The following is an 18,502-nucleotide window of genomic DNA, read 5'->3' on the forward strand; positions in this document are numbered from 1 at the left end:
AATTTTGGACCACTGAGTAGGTAGGGGAATCCTTTAAATGGGTTAAATTCAGAGATGGGGCTACCAATGGATGGAACTAGAAGTTTCGATTATTGGTGTCCAGGAGGTAACAGAAACCATGGGCATGGGTGAGATAACCCTGAGAAGGACGTGATGCCTACTCCAGGTAATAAGCTAAGGCTGCTTACTGTAGTCCAGTGGTGGAGCCTGAAGACCACTAACCGTTCCACTGTGCCCCTGTAAGCATTTTGGCGATATCTCCGCCTACAGCCTTCTGGTTCCATGATGGCTGCCATGTTCCCAGAGATGGGAAAGCAAGTGAGGAAAATAGGACATTTGTCCTGTCTTATTACCTTGTAACAGGGCTGAACTGTCCACAAGCTCAACAGACTTCCGGTGCCGTTCTGTGGCTAGAATAAGATGATATGGCCACCTCTGGCAGCAAGGGAGGCTGGGAAGATGAGGACCTTGTAAAGGGAGGCAGGATTGCCAGGCCAGACTTAAAAGGACTAGAATTCACACAACTGCTCTGGGAAGTGGTAGGCTAATTGGTGTGTGCAGAGATGGGCCTTTGGAAGGTGAGGAAACCAAACAGTCTAGGCCTGGGGATGGGAGACCTTGCTGAACTGTAGGAAGGACAGGCTACCCAGTAAATGGGGAGGAGAAGTCTGCAGAGGGGCAATGAGGCAATTCAGAGAATCAGAAGATTCAGCTGGGCATGCAGACCAGCTACTTGCCATGTGCCAGACTCTGTGCCATTATAGAGACCCCAGGGTGAAAGGGCTAGTCTCATCTCCCTCAGAGTTTACACAACTGAGCTGTAACCCCTCAGCTGTGTCAGGTCTGGGCTAGGGGCTGGAATCACAGTAGTAGAGACATAACCCCTGCTCTATAGAGGTTAACTGAAAATTGAGGTAAACTACGATATCCAGTGGATGGGTGGGGCTTGAAATTGTGCAGGGAGAGGGTGTTCTGGACATTCCAGGTGCACAGGTGTGGGAAGGCAACCGGTGGTCTTGCTTGTGGAGATGGGTGGTGATAAGGAAGTCACTGAACCAGAGCCACAATCATCAGCCTGTCTTAGGGAGTATATAGGACAATCAGGTGGGGGCAGCCAGTGCATGAAATATTCAAATTACCAACAAGAAGGGCTGGAAGCCCCAGCAGATGAGGATGGCAGAACCTAGTACAGTGGTTCTCAACCAGTGATCTCCATACCCAATGAACACTGGCAATGTCTGGAGACACTTTGGGGAATCAAACGGGGGATGATAACTTGCTATTCAGTGGGGAAAGGGCAGGGATGCCGCTAAATATCCTACAGTGCTTCCCACAACAGAGAAATGTCAATGGCGCCTAGGTTGAGAACCCCTGGCCTGGTGCAATGGTTCAAAACTTTTTGGTCACAATCCCCTTATAGTGTTAAAAATTGAGGACATCTAAATAACTTTTGCTTATGTAGCCTCAGAATATTACACCACACATGCAAGAAAGAATGACAATGAAAAAAAGTATTGTGAAGATAGTTTTGACTTTGTGAACCCTCCTGAGAAGGTCTCCTGAACCAGTAAGAAGACCGGAACCACAGTTTGAGATCTATGGCCTGGTGCTTAAGGTCACAGCTCTGAGTTCGAACCACAGCTCAGCCATTTACTAGCTGGGACAAAATGAATTAACGTTTCTGGTCTTCACCTTGCCCCATTGAAGTCCAAAGGTGACAGGGATATTTATCTGCTGCCTAAGGCTACTATTTACATGCAATAAAGCACTTAAACAGGGCCAACTATTACAAGTTATTGCTATAATGCCAACAAATACACTGGGCTCGAGGCCGACTTGCCTTCAACACGTTTGTCAAGAAAATAAATCTAATTCAGGCAGGGAAAGCCCGCAGGCCTGGGTGGTGATCTTTCTTGTACCAGGTTTTGATGGATGAGAAGAGCAGTGCAATAAAGGCAGGGCGTTCTGGTCAGCTTAACAAAAACTCTCAGGGCAGGGGCCCCTGTTCCCCAGCAAAGCACTGGACCGAGAAAGCCCGGAACCTTTGTGTCCCTGAGCATTCCCCAAAATGTCTTCGTCCATATCGGGGACCTCCGCCTGTACCTTTCCACACAACCTTTTACCCAGACTCAACATGGCGTTAAAATCCTACAAGGCACCTTTGTCTTTCTTGGTTCCCAACTGGAGGTTTTACCCCGCCCATTAGCCGCAGAGATCACCGCCCACAGTCCGATGCCTGCCTAGCCCCTCCACGCGTCCGACCGTGGGGTCCCTTTCCAAGATGGCAGTAGACCCCTGGCCATTTGGGGGGCTCTGTTTCCGTTTCCGGGATCAGAATCCGGAAGTGGCCGTTGAGGGGCCTCTTCCCATCTCCAGATGCGGTAGCTGCAAGAGGAGGGCGAACGGTGATGGCGGCGGTCGCAGCGAATGTGGCGGCTGCGGCCGAGGACCAAGAGCCGCAGCGCGAAGCTGTGCCGAGCCTCGAGAGCCAGCGGCTCCAGATCGAAAACGGCGAGAGTGGACGAGGGCGTCCACTGCGGGCCGGCGAAAGCTGGTGAGGCAGGGCTGCGAGCGGATCCTCGGCAGAGGGGGACAAGCGGGGGCGTAGGCAGCTGCGGGGGACGTGGCGGCCGAGGTCCGCAGAACTACCGCGGGGGTGGGGGAGTGGCCTGTGGGACTGCGGGCGGGAAGGGCGGGGAAGTGCCTGCTAGTGGATCGCCTTGTCTGGGAAAGGGGCGGGGACTGTATGGTGGCGCCCGAGGCCTGAGAACAGGAGAGGGTTTGTTTGGGAGAGGCGGCGGGGGCGGGGCCGGGGAAAAAAACGGTCACGGGGGTGGGGCCGGGCCTGCGTGGTGGAACTCGGAACCTGGGAAAGGGCGGGCTCGGCGGCCGAGGCCGGGGGGCGTGGTCTGCGCGGCGTTTAAGTTGCATCTGGCGGCAGGGGCGGCCTGCGGTTGCCTGGCGCCTGAGAGCTAGGGAAAGGGGATGACGTCAGGCAGAAAAGCGGAATCCGAGCCTTAGGGCTGTGGGCGGGCGGGAGGGAATCGGAGCCTGCGTGGTGGAGGGAGCTGGCGCCTGGGAACGAGGCTTGTGACGTGGGCCGAGGGGCGTGTCCTGAGGCCGAGGAAGGACTGCAGAGGGGAGGTGGTGCCTGTGAAGCAGAAAATGGCGCCTGCGAATGAGCAAAGTTTGTGACGCGGCGAGGTTTTTGCCTCTGGCCGAGGCCTTCTTCCCAGGACGGGAGAAAGTGCAGGTGATTGGCACGGGAGGGGCCTTCGATGTTACGTCTGTTTTCTGTTTTAGTACTGTTTTGTTTTTGTAATCAGGAGAAATAGCTATTTAAAAAAAAATGTCAATGCGTATCTTGATAAATCCTCTTGTTTTACTGATTTCTTGGCTAACCAGTGCTTGAAATGTACTGTTTCTGGGTTTATTTTATTTCTCGCCGAGTTGCATCTCATTTTTAAAATTGTGACATACGTAAGACCTAACAAGATCGCATAAAACGTTTACATAGCCCAGGTTGATGGACATTCTGTAAAAAATACACGGCCTGTGCTCTTCAAAAATTTCAAGGTCGTGAAAGACAAAGGATGAAGAACTGTTCCAGATTAAAGGAATTAATGGAATTTAAAGAGTCATAACTAAAATGCAATGTGTGGTCCTGGATTGGATCCTGGAGCAGAGAAAAATAAATTATTTTTAAAAATCAGGTTTTTTCTCATAAAATTAATTTTCTTTTTTTTTTTTACTGTTAAAGATGTTAATGGGGAAATTGGTGAAATTTGACTGAGACTTGTAGATTAGATATCAGCAGTGATAATTTCTTGATTTAGTTAATTGTACTGCAATTATGAAAGAGTATCTTTTTTTTTTAAGGGAATACATACCGAAATTTTTACGGATAAAGAACCGTCTTGTAAGCCGCTTACTCGCAAATGGTTGGAAAAAATAGCGTACATAAAAATGTATGTAAAAAAACAATGATGGGGCGAATGGATAAATGTTAAATTTGGGGAATCTGGATGAAGGGTATACGGGAATTCTTTATATTACTTTTGCAATATTTTTCAGTCTATATCAAAGTAAAAAAAAAATCAAAGAATAATAAAACAAATTTGAATTCACCATTCAGCTTGAAATTCAGACCGTTAGCTTAAGAAATCCTGTGCCCCTCTTGGGTGAAAATCCCTCTCCCTGCGCCACTGTTAGCCTGAATTTTTCAATTTGTTAACGTTTTTCCATTTCTGTATGCATCCATAAGTAGTATTTGTGGTCTAAGCTTTCATTTTATGGAGGATACATGTGAAATCATACTAGGTGCGTACCGTGTGCCCTCCGCATCATATCAGGCGGTACATGGTATCCACATGACGTCATTGGTGACGTTAGCCTTGATCATTTGGTGAAGGTGGTATCTCTGCCCTGTTTCTCCACTATAAAGGTACTCTTTTTTTTCTTACACGGTAATTCTTTTAAAAACATATTTCTTTCCATCCATTCCTCAAAACGTTTAACAGCTTCCCATCTCGTGTAGTGTAAATGCTATGATTCTTACAATGACTGGCAAGGCTGGTCCCAGGCTCCGATTGCTTCTCTGATCTCGCCTCTGATTTCCAGCACACACACACACACACACCCCGCCCCCCCCAAGCTCTCTCCATCCCGCCATATTAGACCCTTGCTGTTCCTGTAACACTGTGGGCATGCACTCACCTGAGGGCTTTTCTGAGTGAGGTTTGCTCATTTTAGAGTTCTCTAGTCACAGTGCTAGTGAGATATATGTGTCCCTATTCTTGGGGACTAGGCCAAGCTGAGGTTGTCCAAATAGGGAATACGAAATCTTTTTTTTTTTTTTTTGAGTGTTGCGCTGTAACTGTTCAGCAAGGAAAAGCCTCATTCCATCCTGAGAATTCATCCTGAGAATAAACAACAATTACTGGAACGTTTTTTATAGTTCATTTGGATGTGTTCATGGGGTTGGGGGCTCCCGTTCCTGCCGCATCCTGCCTTTACAGCCGCCTGGTGACAATACCCTTTAAAATTACCTCATGGGTATGGGTTTCCTTTCGGGGTGTTGAAAATGTTTTGGAACTAGATAGAGGTCGCGGTTGCACAACACTGTGAATGTACTAAATGCCACTGAACTGTTCATTTGAAAATGGTTAATTTTATGTGAATTTTTAAAAGTATGTTTTGTCAATAAAAAAAAAAAATTACCCCACCAATGTTGGTTCAGTATTGAAGCCAGTTCATCTCTGCAGTTGTGGCTGATAGATAACATGAAGCCTTTTTCCTTAACTCTATTTTTAAAATGCTTATCTACTTAGGTGATAGCAAAGCATCTCAAGGTTCTTTAATTTGCTTTTCATTTTATAGGAGTTTGCTGCAGTGGTCAGGAAATTTGTGTTTACAAAGCATTTCGAAGTCACCAGTATTAATATTTTGCACCTTCTTTTGTCAGCTGGCAGATCTGGGCAAGGACAAGTAATCTGGCCATCTGAACTGATTTAATTTCTAGGAAAAACTTGTATTTTAAGAGTAAATTGAAATCTATGATAGTAAAACTTCCTTGGCAAATACCAGTTTTGCTTTTTAAGAATGAACTATCTACAAACATAATTAAATCAGGGAGAGTGGAGGGAGTTTCTAGAAGGTTTGTGCAGGGTGTGTGTAGTTTCCTAACAGGTAAGCAGGCAAGGAGTTCTTTGTTCAGGTAAAGGAAGTAGTGTGGCAGAGTGGATAGTGATGTGTGAAGGGAAAGTGACAGTGTTCCATTCGAGGTTAAGGGCTACCCTAGAAAGGCTGAGAGTTTTCTGTCGGTGGAGAAGTCTGCACAGCACCAGGGACCATAGAGTGTAATGAAGACCCTAGAACTCAACCAGCAATTTTCACCATTTGCTTGGTGACTTCTGTAGTAGCTCTTAAACAAGGTGGATATGCCTTGACTTCTGGAACTAATGAAAAGACTGAAATAAACAATAAACCTCTGGCAATTCCCTTGTCACTGAGTCGGTCCCCCTAGTGCTTGTTCAGAGTTTTCATGAAGAGGGGGGGTTTTGGGTGTTTAGAGTCCTGGACTGGGGCATCTTTTGGTAGATCGTAATTGCACCAGTCTTTGTTGCTTGAACATGAGTATGCTTTTTAGCTTGAAAATACACAATTACTGAAAGATACTTGAAATTCTAATTATGATTAATATAATTAAGGTAGGAAGATAAACTTGCTTTTTGATTTGTCATTTTTCAAAAATACCAAGTGTACACTTACCGCCATGAGCACTGGGTAATATATAGAATTGTTGAGTCACTATATTACACACCTGAAACTGTGTTGACTTTACTGGAATTAAAATTAAAAACCCAATAAAATTTAAAGAAAATGTTAAGTTCGGAACATGGACGAGCTTTTATAAAAATTTTAAGTTCTTTGAAATTTGGAGAATTTTAATTATGCCTATTGCCATTCTTTCCTTTTATAGGGGAACAGAGCAAATCTTTGTGTTATCTCCCAGAGGTGGTTTCGCCATAAAAGAACATTTTAATAGTATTATTCTGGATTGGGGAAAGACAAATCAAAAATAGTTGTTGGGGGAAAAAAAGATATATATTGAAGTAAGGACAAAAAATACTTATAGTCAACTTTGTAAAAATGCAGTGATAAATAACAAAGATGATTAGAAGCGTAACTTTTTTGATGTCAGAAAACACCTAGAGTTAATAATTTGGTGTTAAAAAAGGACCTTATAATCTGGGAATAGAATAATGACGTTTTACAGAAAAGGCCCAAATTCTAATTTTCCTCCTTTGGTGTGTTATAGATGTAGCAATTTACAGTAAAGGATTCATTTACATGTCTCTGTGTACATCTGTTTAGGCCTAAACGGATATATAAGTGATAAACTTAGAACAACGTAGTACTATGTTTACTGTCTGAATAGGCTGACAAAGCTTTTAATAAACAAATAGGAAACCCTACCTCTTCTTTAAAATCCGTATTTCTGTTTTTCTCTGATTTTTGTATCTAGTATAGTTGACCTGATATGTATATTGTTACCTTAAGCAATATAACCAATTTTTTCAGACATGAGAGAAAACCAGAGAACAAAGAACTTTGTTGAGTGGGTTTTTTTCCCCCATAAGCACATATTTCGTAAGCACTTCAGGGAATTTGAGGAAATAGAAACATAAGGGACTTTAGCATGATCTGTTTTATTTCTATATACTAGCAGGAAGAAATTGAAAAATGAAAATTTAAAAGATACCATTTATGATTGCTTGCTCTCGATCAGATACCTAGGGGTAAATCTAACAATGTGTGTGCTTCCCTATCAGACGATGGCAGTTCTGTCATGACTGCCATCTGGGCTGACGGATCATGAGACCTCCCAATTTCAGAGATGTTAAACATTTTTAAAGTGTCCTTGAACCCGAAGAAATCTGGTAGTCTTATTCTGTGAAAATTAGTATAAACGTCAGGCTCCTGTGAAATTCAGGTATGAGGGATTTTGCTCACCTCTGCAGTGTGATTTTTTTTTTTAATTGCTGTATAGTTGATACACAATGTTACATTAGTTCCAGGTGTATGCTACAGAGTGGTTTTAATGTTAATTTTCCTTAAAAATCTGCTCTTCATTCAAGGATGAGCAGTGCCTCCCCTTGCAAGGAAAAACTTTAGGGAAGATGTTAAGGTCATAGACCTGCCAGCGGAGGCATTGAAAGCCACAGCAGGGAGGGGTGGGGGGTCAGTGATGGGGTGTTCCAGAAGAGTGATGGGAGGTTTGTGGCATGCGCCACTGGGGCAGGGAGGGCGTGTGTTCCTGGTATGAGTGATGTGCAGGGGGTTCAGTGCAGCAAAAACAAACAACAGAACCCCACCAAAATGTGTGCCTGTGTGGGTGACGCATGACTGTTGCAAGGTTTTCTAGCCCTCCATCCCTCCACCTCCCTCATCCTTTTATGAACACAGGAAAAGTTGCCATTTTAAAGAATCCCACTGAAAGGGTTAAATTGCTAGAACACTAATCACTACAGCGTGAGAGTAATATTTTTAAAAATTGTTTATTTGAGGCGGTTAACTTTGGGACAGCCTCTTATATGTCACAAATCCCATAGCAGAGCAGGTGTGTGACTGAGTGTGGACAGGGGTTGTGTGTCTGTGAGCTTTGAGGTCCAAGCCCTGGGACTGAATCAGTAACGGCTAACATTCATTTAGCATTTTTTTAAAAGATTTTATTTATTTATATGACAGATAGAGATCACAAGTAGGCTGAGAGGCAGGCAGAGGAGAGAGGAGGAAGCAGGCTCCCTGCGGAGCAGAGAGCCTGATGTGGGGCTCGATCCCAGGACCCTGGGATCATGACCAGAGCTGAAGGCAGAGGTTTAACCCACTGAGCCACCCCAGTGCCCCCATTTAGCATTTTTTACTCTATGTCAGGTCTTTCTGGTCTTGAGAATTGCCCTTGACATTTTACAGAGGCAGCGTTCAGCCGTCCTAAATGTTCATCCTAGGTGTCGTGCATATCAGAGTTCCTCTTTTAAAAGAGAGCGGGTCAAGCTGTACACTTTAAAATGGTTCAGATGGTAAATTTTACAGTATGTGCTGCTTTTTGCCACAATTAAAAGAGAGAGAGAGAGAGAGGGACGCCTGGGTGACCCAGTCGGTTATGTGTCTGCCTTCTGCTCAGGTCATGATCCCGGGGTCCTGGGATCGAGCCCCGGGTCAGACACCCCATTCAGTGGAGAACCTGCTCTTCCTCGCTCTGCTCCCCGCTCCTGCTCTCTCTTATTATCTCGGTCTCTCTCTCAAATAAATAAAATCTTAAAAAAAAAAAAAAAAAAGAACGAGCTAGTCACCATAAGCTCGGAGATCTATTATAAAGCCGAAATAAATCCTCAACACAAAAGTGACCAAAAAAGGTGGGATACAGTCTTTGAAGGAGTTCTTTTAGCATCTTAAAATCTTCTCAGTTTCTGAACAGGTTTCCAGAATTTAATAATTGATTTCTTACTCTCCCTTTATATATCCTTTATAAACATTGCACACTTAATGAGTGGCTAAAAGCTCTACAACATTAGCTGTAAATAACGGGTAATTTTCAGCCTAATTCTTTGTTCTATAATAAAACCTCATATTTCCTGGCATTCTGGATGTGGGTTTGTGGTTTGTTTTGTCTTGTTTTGTTTGGGGTTTTGCCATTTTCTGTTTTTATTTTTATTTTTTTTAAAGATTTTATTTACTTATTTGACACAGAGATCACAAGTAGGCAGAGAGGCAGGCCGAGAAAGAGAGGAGGAAGCAGCCTCCCTGCTATGTAGAGAGCCCGATGCGGGGCTCCATCCCAGGACACTGGGGTCATGACCTGAGCCGAAGGCAGAGGCTTTAAACCACTGAACCACCCAGGAGCCCCCATTTTCTATTTTTAATCAAATCTCTTTTAGTGTCCTCAGAAATTAGGTAATCTGTTTAAACCTGAGTTTCGCTGAATGCATTTTGCTTCTGATTATTTTTATATGATGGTGAAGCTTTTTTAAAATTTTCATGTTAAGTTCTGGGAGAGATTTCCCTTTTTTATTGAGCTATAATTGACACATATCCTGGTATTATCTTAGGTGTATGTGAAATTTGTCATGTCGAATGGCAGTGTGTTGATCTTTTTAGTCTACTAACCATAGGAAGTGGTACCACTAATTCCAGGTGACCATGTGCCGCCCTTGTTCCCCGTCTGGTCCAGGTTCCTCGTGGTGCGGCACTGGTACAAACAGTGGGAAGCGTATGTGCAGGGAGGAGACAAGGACTCTGGCACCTTCCCAGGCTGCATCAATAATGCTGACCTCTTTGAAGGTACCAGACCTCTCCCTCCCCACCTCAGTCAAGCCCTAGAGCTCTTGTCCCCTCTGTCCTTAGAGCCAACGATCATAAGCGTCTTCACTGACCTATGTCGTCGGGGTGATGGCCAGAGTGACTTACCACTTTCCCTCCCTGATTCTTCCTCTACCCCCGGCAGACCACGTAAACTGGCACCTCAGGAAGGGTCTAGTGGAAGGTGAGGATTATGTGCTGCTCCCAGCGGCGGCTTGGCATTACCTGGTCGACTGGTACGGTCTAGAGCATGGCCAGCCACCCATTGAGCGCAAGGTACAGTGGATGAGGCGGGTGCTTGGGGCAGGAGAAAGGCCTTGGAGGCCCGGGATGGGTCTAGACTCGTGTACATGGGTGCCCGCATACGCTGTGTAGCCACATCCTGTCTGCACTCCTCTCCCCTCAAGTATCTTGGTGTGTGTACGTCTGTGTGCATGCTCCTCTGACCTCAGAAGTTGTCGTGCCTGTGCCTGTGTCTGAGTGTCTGTGTGTCTGTTGTGTGGGTACACCCGTTTGCGCGCCCCTCCTCCTCCCAGGTTGTGGAGCTGCCCAGCGTCCAAAAGGTCGAAGTGTATCCAGTAGAGCTGCTGCTGGCCCGGCACAGTGATATGGACACAACCCACACTGCTCAATTCAGCCGTACGGATTCTGTTGGTAAGTCGGAGGGCCACAGAGTGAGTCGGCCTCCCTGCTGCTCGGTGACCCAAGACAGCTGGGGCCTTGTCTGTGGAAAGCAGCAGTTGGGCTTTGGAGGACCAGGAAGGTATTGGTTTAGTTGGGCAAAGGCCCTGAGGGCGTGCCCTAGAGTCCTGAGGGGGTGTGAGCTGTCTCCCGTGGCTAAGATGGTAGGCCAGAGGGTCCTTGCTAGGGGTGGTCTCGGGTCCCCAGCCAGCATCTGTCACTCGGAGATGTGTCACTCGGGCACACAAGGTATTGACCAGGCGTGCAAAGTCTGAGGATGGGTCAGGGGCTGATGCCAAGATGGGTCGATCATTCAGGGTCTCAGGAGGATCCTCTGCCACCTTCCACAGACCTCGTTCTGCGCACCGCCCGAGAGCAGTTTCTGGTGAGCCCCCAGGAAGAGACACGGCTGTGGATCAAGAACGCCGAGGGCTCTTTTGAGAGATTGTGTAACACACGAGTCACAGTGCTCGACGCTGCCCTCAAGACTGGGCAGGTGAGGGTGGGGAGGGCCCTCCTGCTCACCACCAGTGCTCTCAGGTTGGAGGAAGGGAGAGAGATGCCCATAGGCCCTCCATGAGCGCCTGCTTTTCTTTCTCTTCCTCAACCCAGGTGGTCATCATGGAGACCCGAAACAAGGATGGCACTTGGCCTAGTGCCCAGCCACAGGCCGTGTAAGCCCCTAGAGTGTCTGGGTCAGAGTGGGGTACCCCTAGTAGGCAGGATGACTGAGTTCATGAGCCTATTTCTTGTGCACACTGTTGACCTTCAGCTGATAAGCATTTTCCCTCCGCCCTAGGAACACTGCATTGGAGGAGGATGAGAACTTCCAGGGCCAGCCAGGCATCTGTGGTCTCACCAACCTGGGCAACACATGCTTCATGAACTCGGCCCTGCAGGTTGGGCGAGTAGAGTTGCGTCTGGCACAGCAATGGGGGTGGGCCTCAAGTGAGGAGGATTGGGTTGGGGGACTGTAGGGCAAGGGGTTAGGTGGGAAGTTGGGGTTCCACAGGTCGGACCTGATGTGCCTGCGGTCCTCCCTGAAACATCAGTACCTTCTCGCTCTGCTCCCCTCTGTTTTGGGTTCTTTTCTCCTTTGTCACCACGTTCTTCCTTTTCTCGAGATGCTGCTGCCTTCTCTCCCCTGCCTCATCCCCCCCCCCACTTCTGTCCCCTTCCTCTTTGCTTCTTCCTTTCTGTCTCCACCTTGGTCACCCCTCTCTCCTCTCCTCTGCCTCGTTTTCCTGGGCCCTGCCTTCTGCAGTGCCTCAGCAATGTGCCACAGCTCACCGAGTACTTCCTCAAAAACCGCTACCTGGAGGAGCTCAACTTCTGCAACCCGCTGGGCATGAAGGGTGAGATCGCCGAGGCCTATGCAGACCTGGTGAAGCAGGCCTGGTCCGGCCACCACCGGTCCATCGTGCCTCATGTGTTCAAGGTATGACTCAGGCTTGGGCTGCCCCTGCCCACGCACCCCCCCACACACACACTGCCCTCGCCCCTGCTCCTGCCCTCTCACCCTGACCACCCTGCCTGTCTTCTCAGACCAAGGTTGGCCACTTTGCATCCCAGTTTCTGGGCTACCAGCAGCATGACTCGCAGGAGCTGCTGTCGTTCCTCCTGGATGGGCTGCATGAGGACCTCAATCGCGTCAAGAAGAAGGAATATGTGGAATTGTGCGATGCTGCTGGGCGACCAGATCAGGTGGGCATTCCTCAGAGACTCCTGTGCTGAGAGCTCCATTAAAATCACCAGGGCCTCAGCTTCAGGGATCCTCTGGGCTCCCTGGGGCCTCCCACACACCCTACCTGACCTCCCAGCCCAGAGTTACCCCTCACCCAGTATCCTGCCCAAATACAGCCCAGCCTGACTGAACACCACCTCCAGAGAGCCCTGGCTATAACTCCGTCCCTGCACTTTGCCATGACCCTCACCTTGACTTCAGCTCCATGCACACCCACCCCAAGCTGCAGTTTCCCCTTCCCTGGGCAAACCTTGTCACCCACCATGACATTGTCAACAGGAGGTCGCTCAGGAGGCCTGGCAGAACCACAAACGGCGGAATGATTCTGTGATTGTGGACACTTTCCACGGTCTCTTCAAGTCCACGCTGGTCTGCCCTGACTGTGGCAACGTGTCAGTGACCTTCGACCCCTTCTGCTACCTCAGTGTCCCGCTGCCTGTCAGCCACAAGAGGGTCATGGAGGTCTTCTTCGTCTCCATGGATCCTCGCCGCAAGCCAGAGCAGGTGTGGGGTCATGGAGATGTGGGAATGTGATGAGGGCTGTAGTCTGAGTTTGAGGGCTCTGCTGTACCTTGATGTGGCCCACACCGACTGACCACATGCCCTTCTGCTCTTGTGTGGATACTGTTTTCCCCTACAGCACCGGCTCGTGGTCCCCAAGAAGGGCAAAATCTCGGATCTGTGTGTGGCTCTTGCCAAACACACTGGCATGTCGCCAGAGAGGGTGAGGCTCTGCAGGTACAGGGAGGGTGGGATTGAGGGGCAGGGAGGCAGAGGGCCCAGACGAGCCCCCACTGCATTCCATTCCCAGATGATGGTGGCTGATGTGTTCAGTCACCGCTTCTATAAGATCTACCAGCTGGAGGAGTCTCTGAGCAGCATCTTGGACCGAGATGATATTTTCATGTGAGTGAGGGCCCTGGGGATTTAAGGGTACCTCAGGAATCTCCTCCTCTTAGCCAGCTTCCCTGCCCACCTTTGGCTGGACTCACAGGCCACCCGCCTTGTGCAGGGTTTGGATCATGGGCCTTAGTAGGGCAGAAGCCTTGGGGCTGTCAGGAAGGTGGGCGAGACATCCTTACACAGGGGGTTCCTGGGTGTTTTTTCCTCGTACGTGGTGGAGGCTCTTGTTTCTTCATTTTAGTCAGCACACACTGAGTATCTCCTGTGTACTGGGTACTTAATTCTCCTTCCTTACTCCTGTTGGAGTCCTCAGAAAACCAAAAGGGATTTTTGAAATAGGGAACACTAAGATATTTTCCAAACATCAGAGTATTCAGAACAAATTTGAAGTTAAAATAGAAAGTGCAGGGACGCCTGGGTAGCTCAGTTGGTTAAGCATCCGGCCTGTGATTCAGGCTCCGGTCACAAACTCGGGGTTAGGGGATCAAGCCCTGCATCGGGCTTTGTTCTGAGCAGGGAGTCTGCTGGAGAGTCTTTTCGCACTGCCGCTTACCCCACTTGCACTTGAGTGCGTGTGCTTTCTCTTTTCTCCCGCTCGCGCTCTCAAATAAATCTTAAAAAAAATAGAAAATAAAAATAAAACAGTAAGTGCTACATCTTGAGTAGAGAAGATCTTTTTAAACCAAGGAGGGTTTTCCAAAAACAAAATGGTTTTAGATCCCTTCATCGCTAAAAATTTGTGTCACTTTCCTCAGTGCTTTTTTACCACCAGAGCGCTCTGTGAAATGTCAGGCAGAGTGTTGGGCCATCTACCAGTCTGTAAAGCGCAAACCATGGGGTGGCTCTTCAGACCCTTTAAAAAACTATTTTCAGGCCATGAGGGGTGAGTGAGTAGAAGAGCTGGGGCAGAGTCCCCAAGTCCCTCTGGCGTGTCCTGATCAGGTGTGACACGATATTCACGCCCTACCCCACCCCACCCCCGCACAGATACGAGGTGTCAGGCAGGTCTGCTATTGGCGAGAACACCAGGGAGGATGTCGTGCTTCCCATCTACCTGCGGGAGCGCACTCCAGCCCGGGACTACAACAACTCCTACTATGGGCTGATGCTCTTCGGGCACCCTCTCCTGGTGTCGGTGCCCCGCGACCGGCTCTCCTGGGATGCCCTCTATCATATCCTGCTCTACCGCCTGTCGTGAGTCTGCCTTTTGGGGTGCAAAGGGGGGAAGGTGGAGTCCGAATTCAGACCTGGGTGTTGAGCTGCTTGTTGCCAACCCTCTTCCGCTTCCAAAGCAAAGCTTAACGTGGCCGGAGAGGAACTTGGAGGGTTTTTTTGCTCGGTCTACACCTCCGGCTTTGCCGCTGCCTCTCCTGGGTGTTGGGGATAACCGGGGTCAACAAAATGGACAAAAAACACATACCTTTGTCCTGTGCATCTCGATTACCCTCTCCTTGGTGAGGCAGGGTTATTTGGATTTTTATGAAGAGATTTCCACTGTGCCCTAAAATCCGGAGGCTTTAGCGAGGCAAACAGCGGTAGGCTCTCTGGCTTAATTTCTCGTTTGTGCTGCACTAACAAGTCCATTGCTCAGAGGCCTGATTAAAGTTGACAGTTTATGGGGTGTTTATTTGAAGTGGCTCACCACGCTTAAGGTCCATACTCCTTAGCCGTGGCTCACGAGACCCTACCTGGTCGAGCGACCTCTACCTGCACTTCTGTGTCATCTCCGGAGACCTTCCGGGCTCAGCATGAACAGCTGCTTGTGGGGGCCTTTGCCAGTGGTTTCCCATCAGAAGCCAAGTGGAGTCCGTCCGGGGCCCTGGCCTCCTGGCCCCCGTGGCCCTCCTCAGGAGTCTGCTCTGCTCTCTTGGCAGGCGCTATGTGACCAGACCCAGCTCAGATGATGAAGACGACGGAGATGAGAAAGGTGAGGAGGGGTGAGGAGAGAGAACTGACAAGGATGACGGTCTGTACGAGCCGGTCTAGGGCCCGAAGGAGGGGTGGAGGTCTGGAGGAGGTCTGCCCACATTCACATGGCCGCTCAGCCACCTGGGGGCTCATCCAGACCCGCGTCTGCCACCCTCCCCTGTCCTCGCAGACATGGAGGATAAGGACAACATCCCCAAGCCTGGACACGTGGCTGGGGGCAGCTCCCAGGATTCTGGGCCAGAGCAGGCCGGGCCCAGCTCCGGAGTCGCAGGCGGGAGCCGGGCCCCTGTGGACAGCTCCCCTGGACCATCTCACTGGCCCCAAAGGGCGCGACGCAAGCACCTGTTCACCCTGCAGACCGTGAACTCCAATGGGACCAGCGACCGCTCGACCTTCAACGAGGATACCCATGGTGTCTCCTTCAGCTGTGAGCCAGGGTTGGGAGGCGGGTGGGGGGGTTCCTTGGCAGCAGGGCCCATGACCACCTCCCTCGCCCCCAGCCCAGCCGTATATTGCCATTGACTGGGAGCCGGAGATGAAGAAGCGTTACTATGACGAGGTGGAGGCTGAGGTAAACGAGCCCCCACCCCCCCACCCGCCACCCTTCACACCCCTGCCCCCCCACCTCCTCCAAGCCGTGACCACAGAGCTCCCAGGGACTCAGATTCCCAGCTTCAGAGGCCATGACCTTCACTGCGGGGCACAGGTCTCCTGCCCCCACTCCCTTTCACGTGCCATCCTCACTCCTGGCCATTTCCCACCCCCCGCCCCCGGCCTAGGGCTACGTGAAACATGACTGTGTCGGGTATGTGCTGAAGAAGGCTCCCGTGCGGCTGCAGGAGTGCATTGAGCTCTTCACCACTGTGGAGACTCTGGAGAAGGAAAATCCCTGGTGAGGGACTGGAATGGGGTCTCTTGGGGGGATAACTGGGCGGGACGACCTGGCCAGATCCCTCTTACCTGTAAATGTCCCTCCTTTGCCCCTCACTCAGACCCTTCCTGCCACTCTGGCCACCAGTACTCAGGCTCAGTCCCACCTGAGAGCCTTGGCCTTTCTCTTCCTCCTTCCAGTCCAGTTATCTGCAGGACTGGACGCGCCATTTTGCTCAGGTCTCTGACCCAACGTCAGCTTATCAGAGCTCTCTCTTTCTACCCTGTTAGAAGCCACTCCCCCCACACCATCTCTCCTTCCGTTCCCTCCCCAGGCTCACTCTGTCTAGCCCAGCATTACTTTCCTCCTGGCTCAGTAATACCACTTGTTGGCATGTCCTGGATCCCCTTTGCATCATTCTTTGCTTTTTCCATCAGAGGAAACTCTTGAGGGTGAAGACTTCTAAGTTTCTGCTGTGATCTCTTCTCACTGATGATAATGGGGGGTGGGGAGGGCAGGGACAGGAGGCGCTCAGTAGCTCCTTGCAGGATAAACAAGATCTAAAGGGACAACCAAAAAGTTGAAACCAATCACGAAAATTGGAGTGGCTTCTCCATGGAGCAGGGGTGGCCACAGGACTGGGCAGTAAGTGGTCAGTAAGTACTTGGCAAGTGAGTGAGTGGATAAAATGGAGAAGTAGAGGGACAGAGGCAGGCACTAAACAAGATGAGTGTCTCATGGACCTGAACCCAAAGCAAATCACATGCTAGTACGTGACAGCACCTGATGAAGGACAGGGTTTTAACACGGGAGGAGAGCCCAACTGGAGTAACAGGCGGTCTGGAAGGAAGAGCAGCATCTCTGTGACCCCAGACGGGGCCTGTGCCCCCCCCCAACACAGAGAGGGGCAGTAGGTGCTCAGCGAGTGCCTGTGCTGACGCGGGCTCGTGTTCGCAGGTACTGCCCTACCTGCAAGCAGCACCAGCTGGCCACCAAGAAGCTGGACCTGTGGATGCTCCCTGAGACACTCATCATCCACCTGAAGCGCTTTTCCTACACCAAATTCTCCCGGGAGAAGCTGGATACCCTTGTGGAGTTTCCTATCCGGTCTGGGCAGGGCCCAGAGCAGGGTGGTTGGGGGAGGGGCAGGGAGCGGGGAAGGGGTGCGCTGGGAGTGACCCTGGCCTCCCCCACAGGGACCTGGACTTCTCCGAGTTTGTCATCAAGCCGCAGAACGAGTCGGCGCCAGAGCTGTACAAATACGATCTCATTGCGGTTTCCAACCATTACGGGGGCCTGCGTGATGGACACTGTATGTACCGGGCTGTGGCAGGGCTGGCCTGGGTCAGGGGGTTAGGATATCCCGTGTGTGACTAAGATAAGTGAGCGGGGTGGCGAGGTTGTCCTGGCGCGCAGAGTGGGGAGGGAACATGGGAAGCTCTCGGGGGTCAGGGGAGCCGGTATGGACAGCCCCCTTCTCTTGTAGACACGACATTTGCCTGCAACAAGGACAGTGGCCAGTGGCACTACTTCGATGACAACAGCGTCTCCCCTGTAACTGAGAACCAGATCGAGGTGGGATCTCCCTCCATCCTCCCCTTCTCCCGACCCCCCACCCGACAGCGCACAGCTCCACGCTGACTCCTGTCCCCTCCCTGCAGTCCAAGGCGGCCTACGTCCTCTTCTACCAACGCCAGGATGTGGCGCGTCGTCTGCAACCCCAGCCCGGCTCATCTGACCCCCCAGCGTCCCCTGCCTGCGGTTCCCCGCCCAACTCTGAGTTCATGGATGTAAACTGAGGAGCTCCCCCCGACTCGGCCCTGCCTCAGGGAAGGAAGCCATCTCTGCTCTCTTCCTTCCTGTACCGGCCCCCTTCCCCCCTCCCCGTCCCCTTACCCGTGTTAGGCTCCCCGTGCCAGGCATCACAGGCTTAGTCGTGGCTACTGTTCTCTCGTGCCGCTCTATTGCTCTCTCCCGGGGAAGAAGAGGTCGTGTCTCCTCCCGGCAGTGTGTTACCCGCCTGTGTGTGCCCCTTAGAGCATTACCCTCCCCTTCTCTTCTCTATTTATGGTTGTCCCCTTCCCTCTGTCCTCATCCTGGGGTGTTCTGTGGGGGTGGTGGTGGGGTGCACCTGAACACAGAGTGTATTTTCTTATCGAGACCCTGTACCTGCTGTGTATATATAAAGTGCCAGTGTGTTCCTTGGCTGTGTGGTTTCTTCCCCACACCGTCCCTGTGTGTGAGGGGTGCTGCGCCGGGTGCTTGCCAAGGGCTTGCTGAGTGCCGTGTGCGGGGTGGGGGGCGTGGTTTCTGCATCCCCGGACGCCAGACACGGTTCTCAGCACTAACCACGTGCCCAAGGTTTTCCAGAGAATTTTACATGCCGACTTAAAATCCTCACCATGGTCTCATGTGGGAGTGGTCATCTCCAGTTCAAGATGGGTAAACTGAGGTACAGAGATGAATTAATTGCTCAGATTCTGTCAGGAGATCACATCTCGTTCGTTACCCTG

The 18,502-nt window shown here is 50.2% G+C and overlaps 1 protein-coding gene across 1 annotated transcript; it reads left to right on the forward strand.

Moving 5' to 3' along the window:
- The first annotated feature begins 2,266 nt into the window (after positions 1–2,266).
- USP11 (ubiquitin specific peptidase 11) lies at positions 2,267–18,190 on the forward strand. Its single transcript, XM_059156626.1, is given in 22 exon segments — positions 2,267–2,398; positions 2,400–2,554; positions 9,734–9,843; positions 10,007–10,137; positions 10,398–10,515; positions 10,893–11,038; positions 11,155–11,216; positions 11,342–11,441; positions 11,807–11,980; positions 12,088–12,246; positions 12,566–12,790; positions 12,927–13,010; positions 13,098–13,192; positions 14,177–14,383; positions 15,064–15,116; positions 15,288–15,530; positions 15,619–15,689; positions 15,898–16,010; positions 16,947–17,096; positions 17,186–17,301; positions 17,476–17,564; positions 17,651–18,190. Coding segments are annotated over 22 exon segments (2,856 nt in total). The 5' UTR covers positions 2,267–2,281; the 3' UTR covers positions 17,789–18,190.
- Positions 18,191–18,502: the final 312 nt, after the last annotated feature.

Source organism: Mustela lutreola, chromosome X (assembly GCF_030435805.1).
Source record: "Mustela lutreola isolate mMusLut2 chromosome X, mMusLut2.pri, whole genome shotgun sequence".
In the NCBI taxonomy this organism is placed as follows: Eukaryota; Metazoa; Chordata; class Mammalia; order Carnivora; family Mustelidae; genus Mustela; species Mustela lutreola.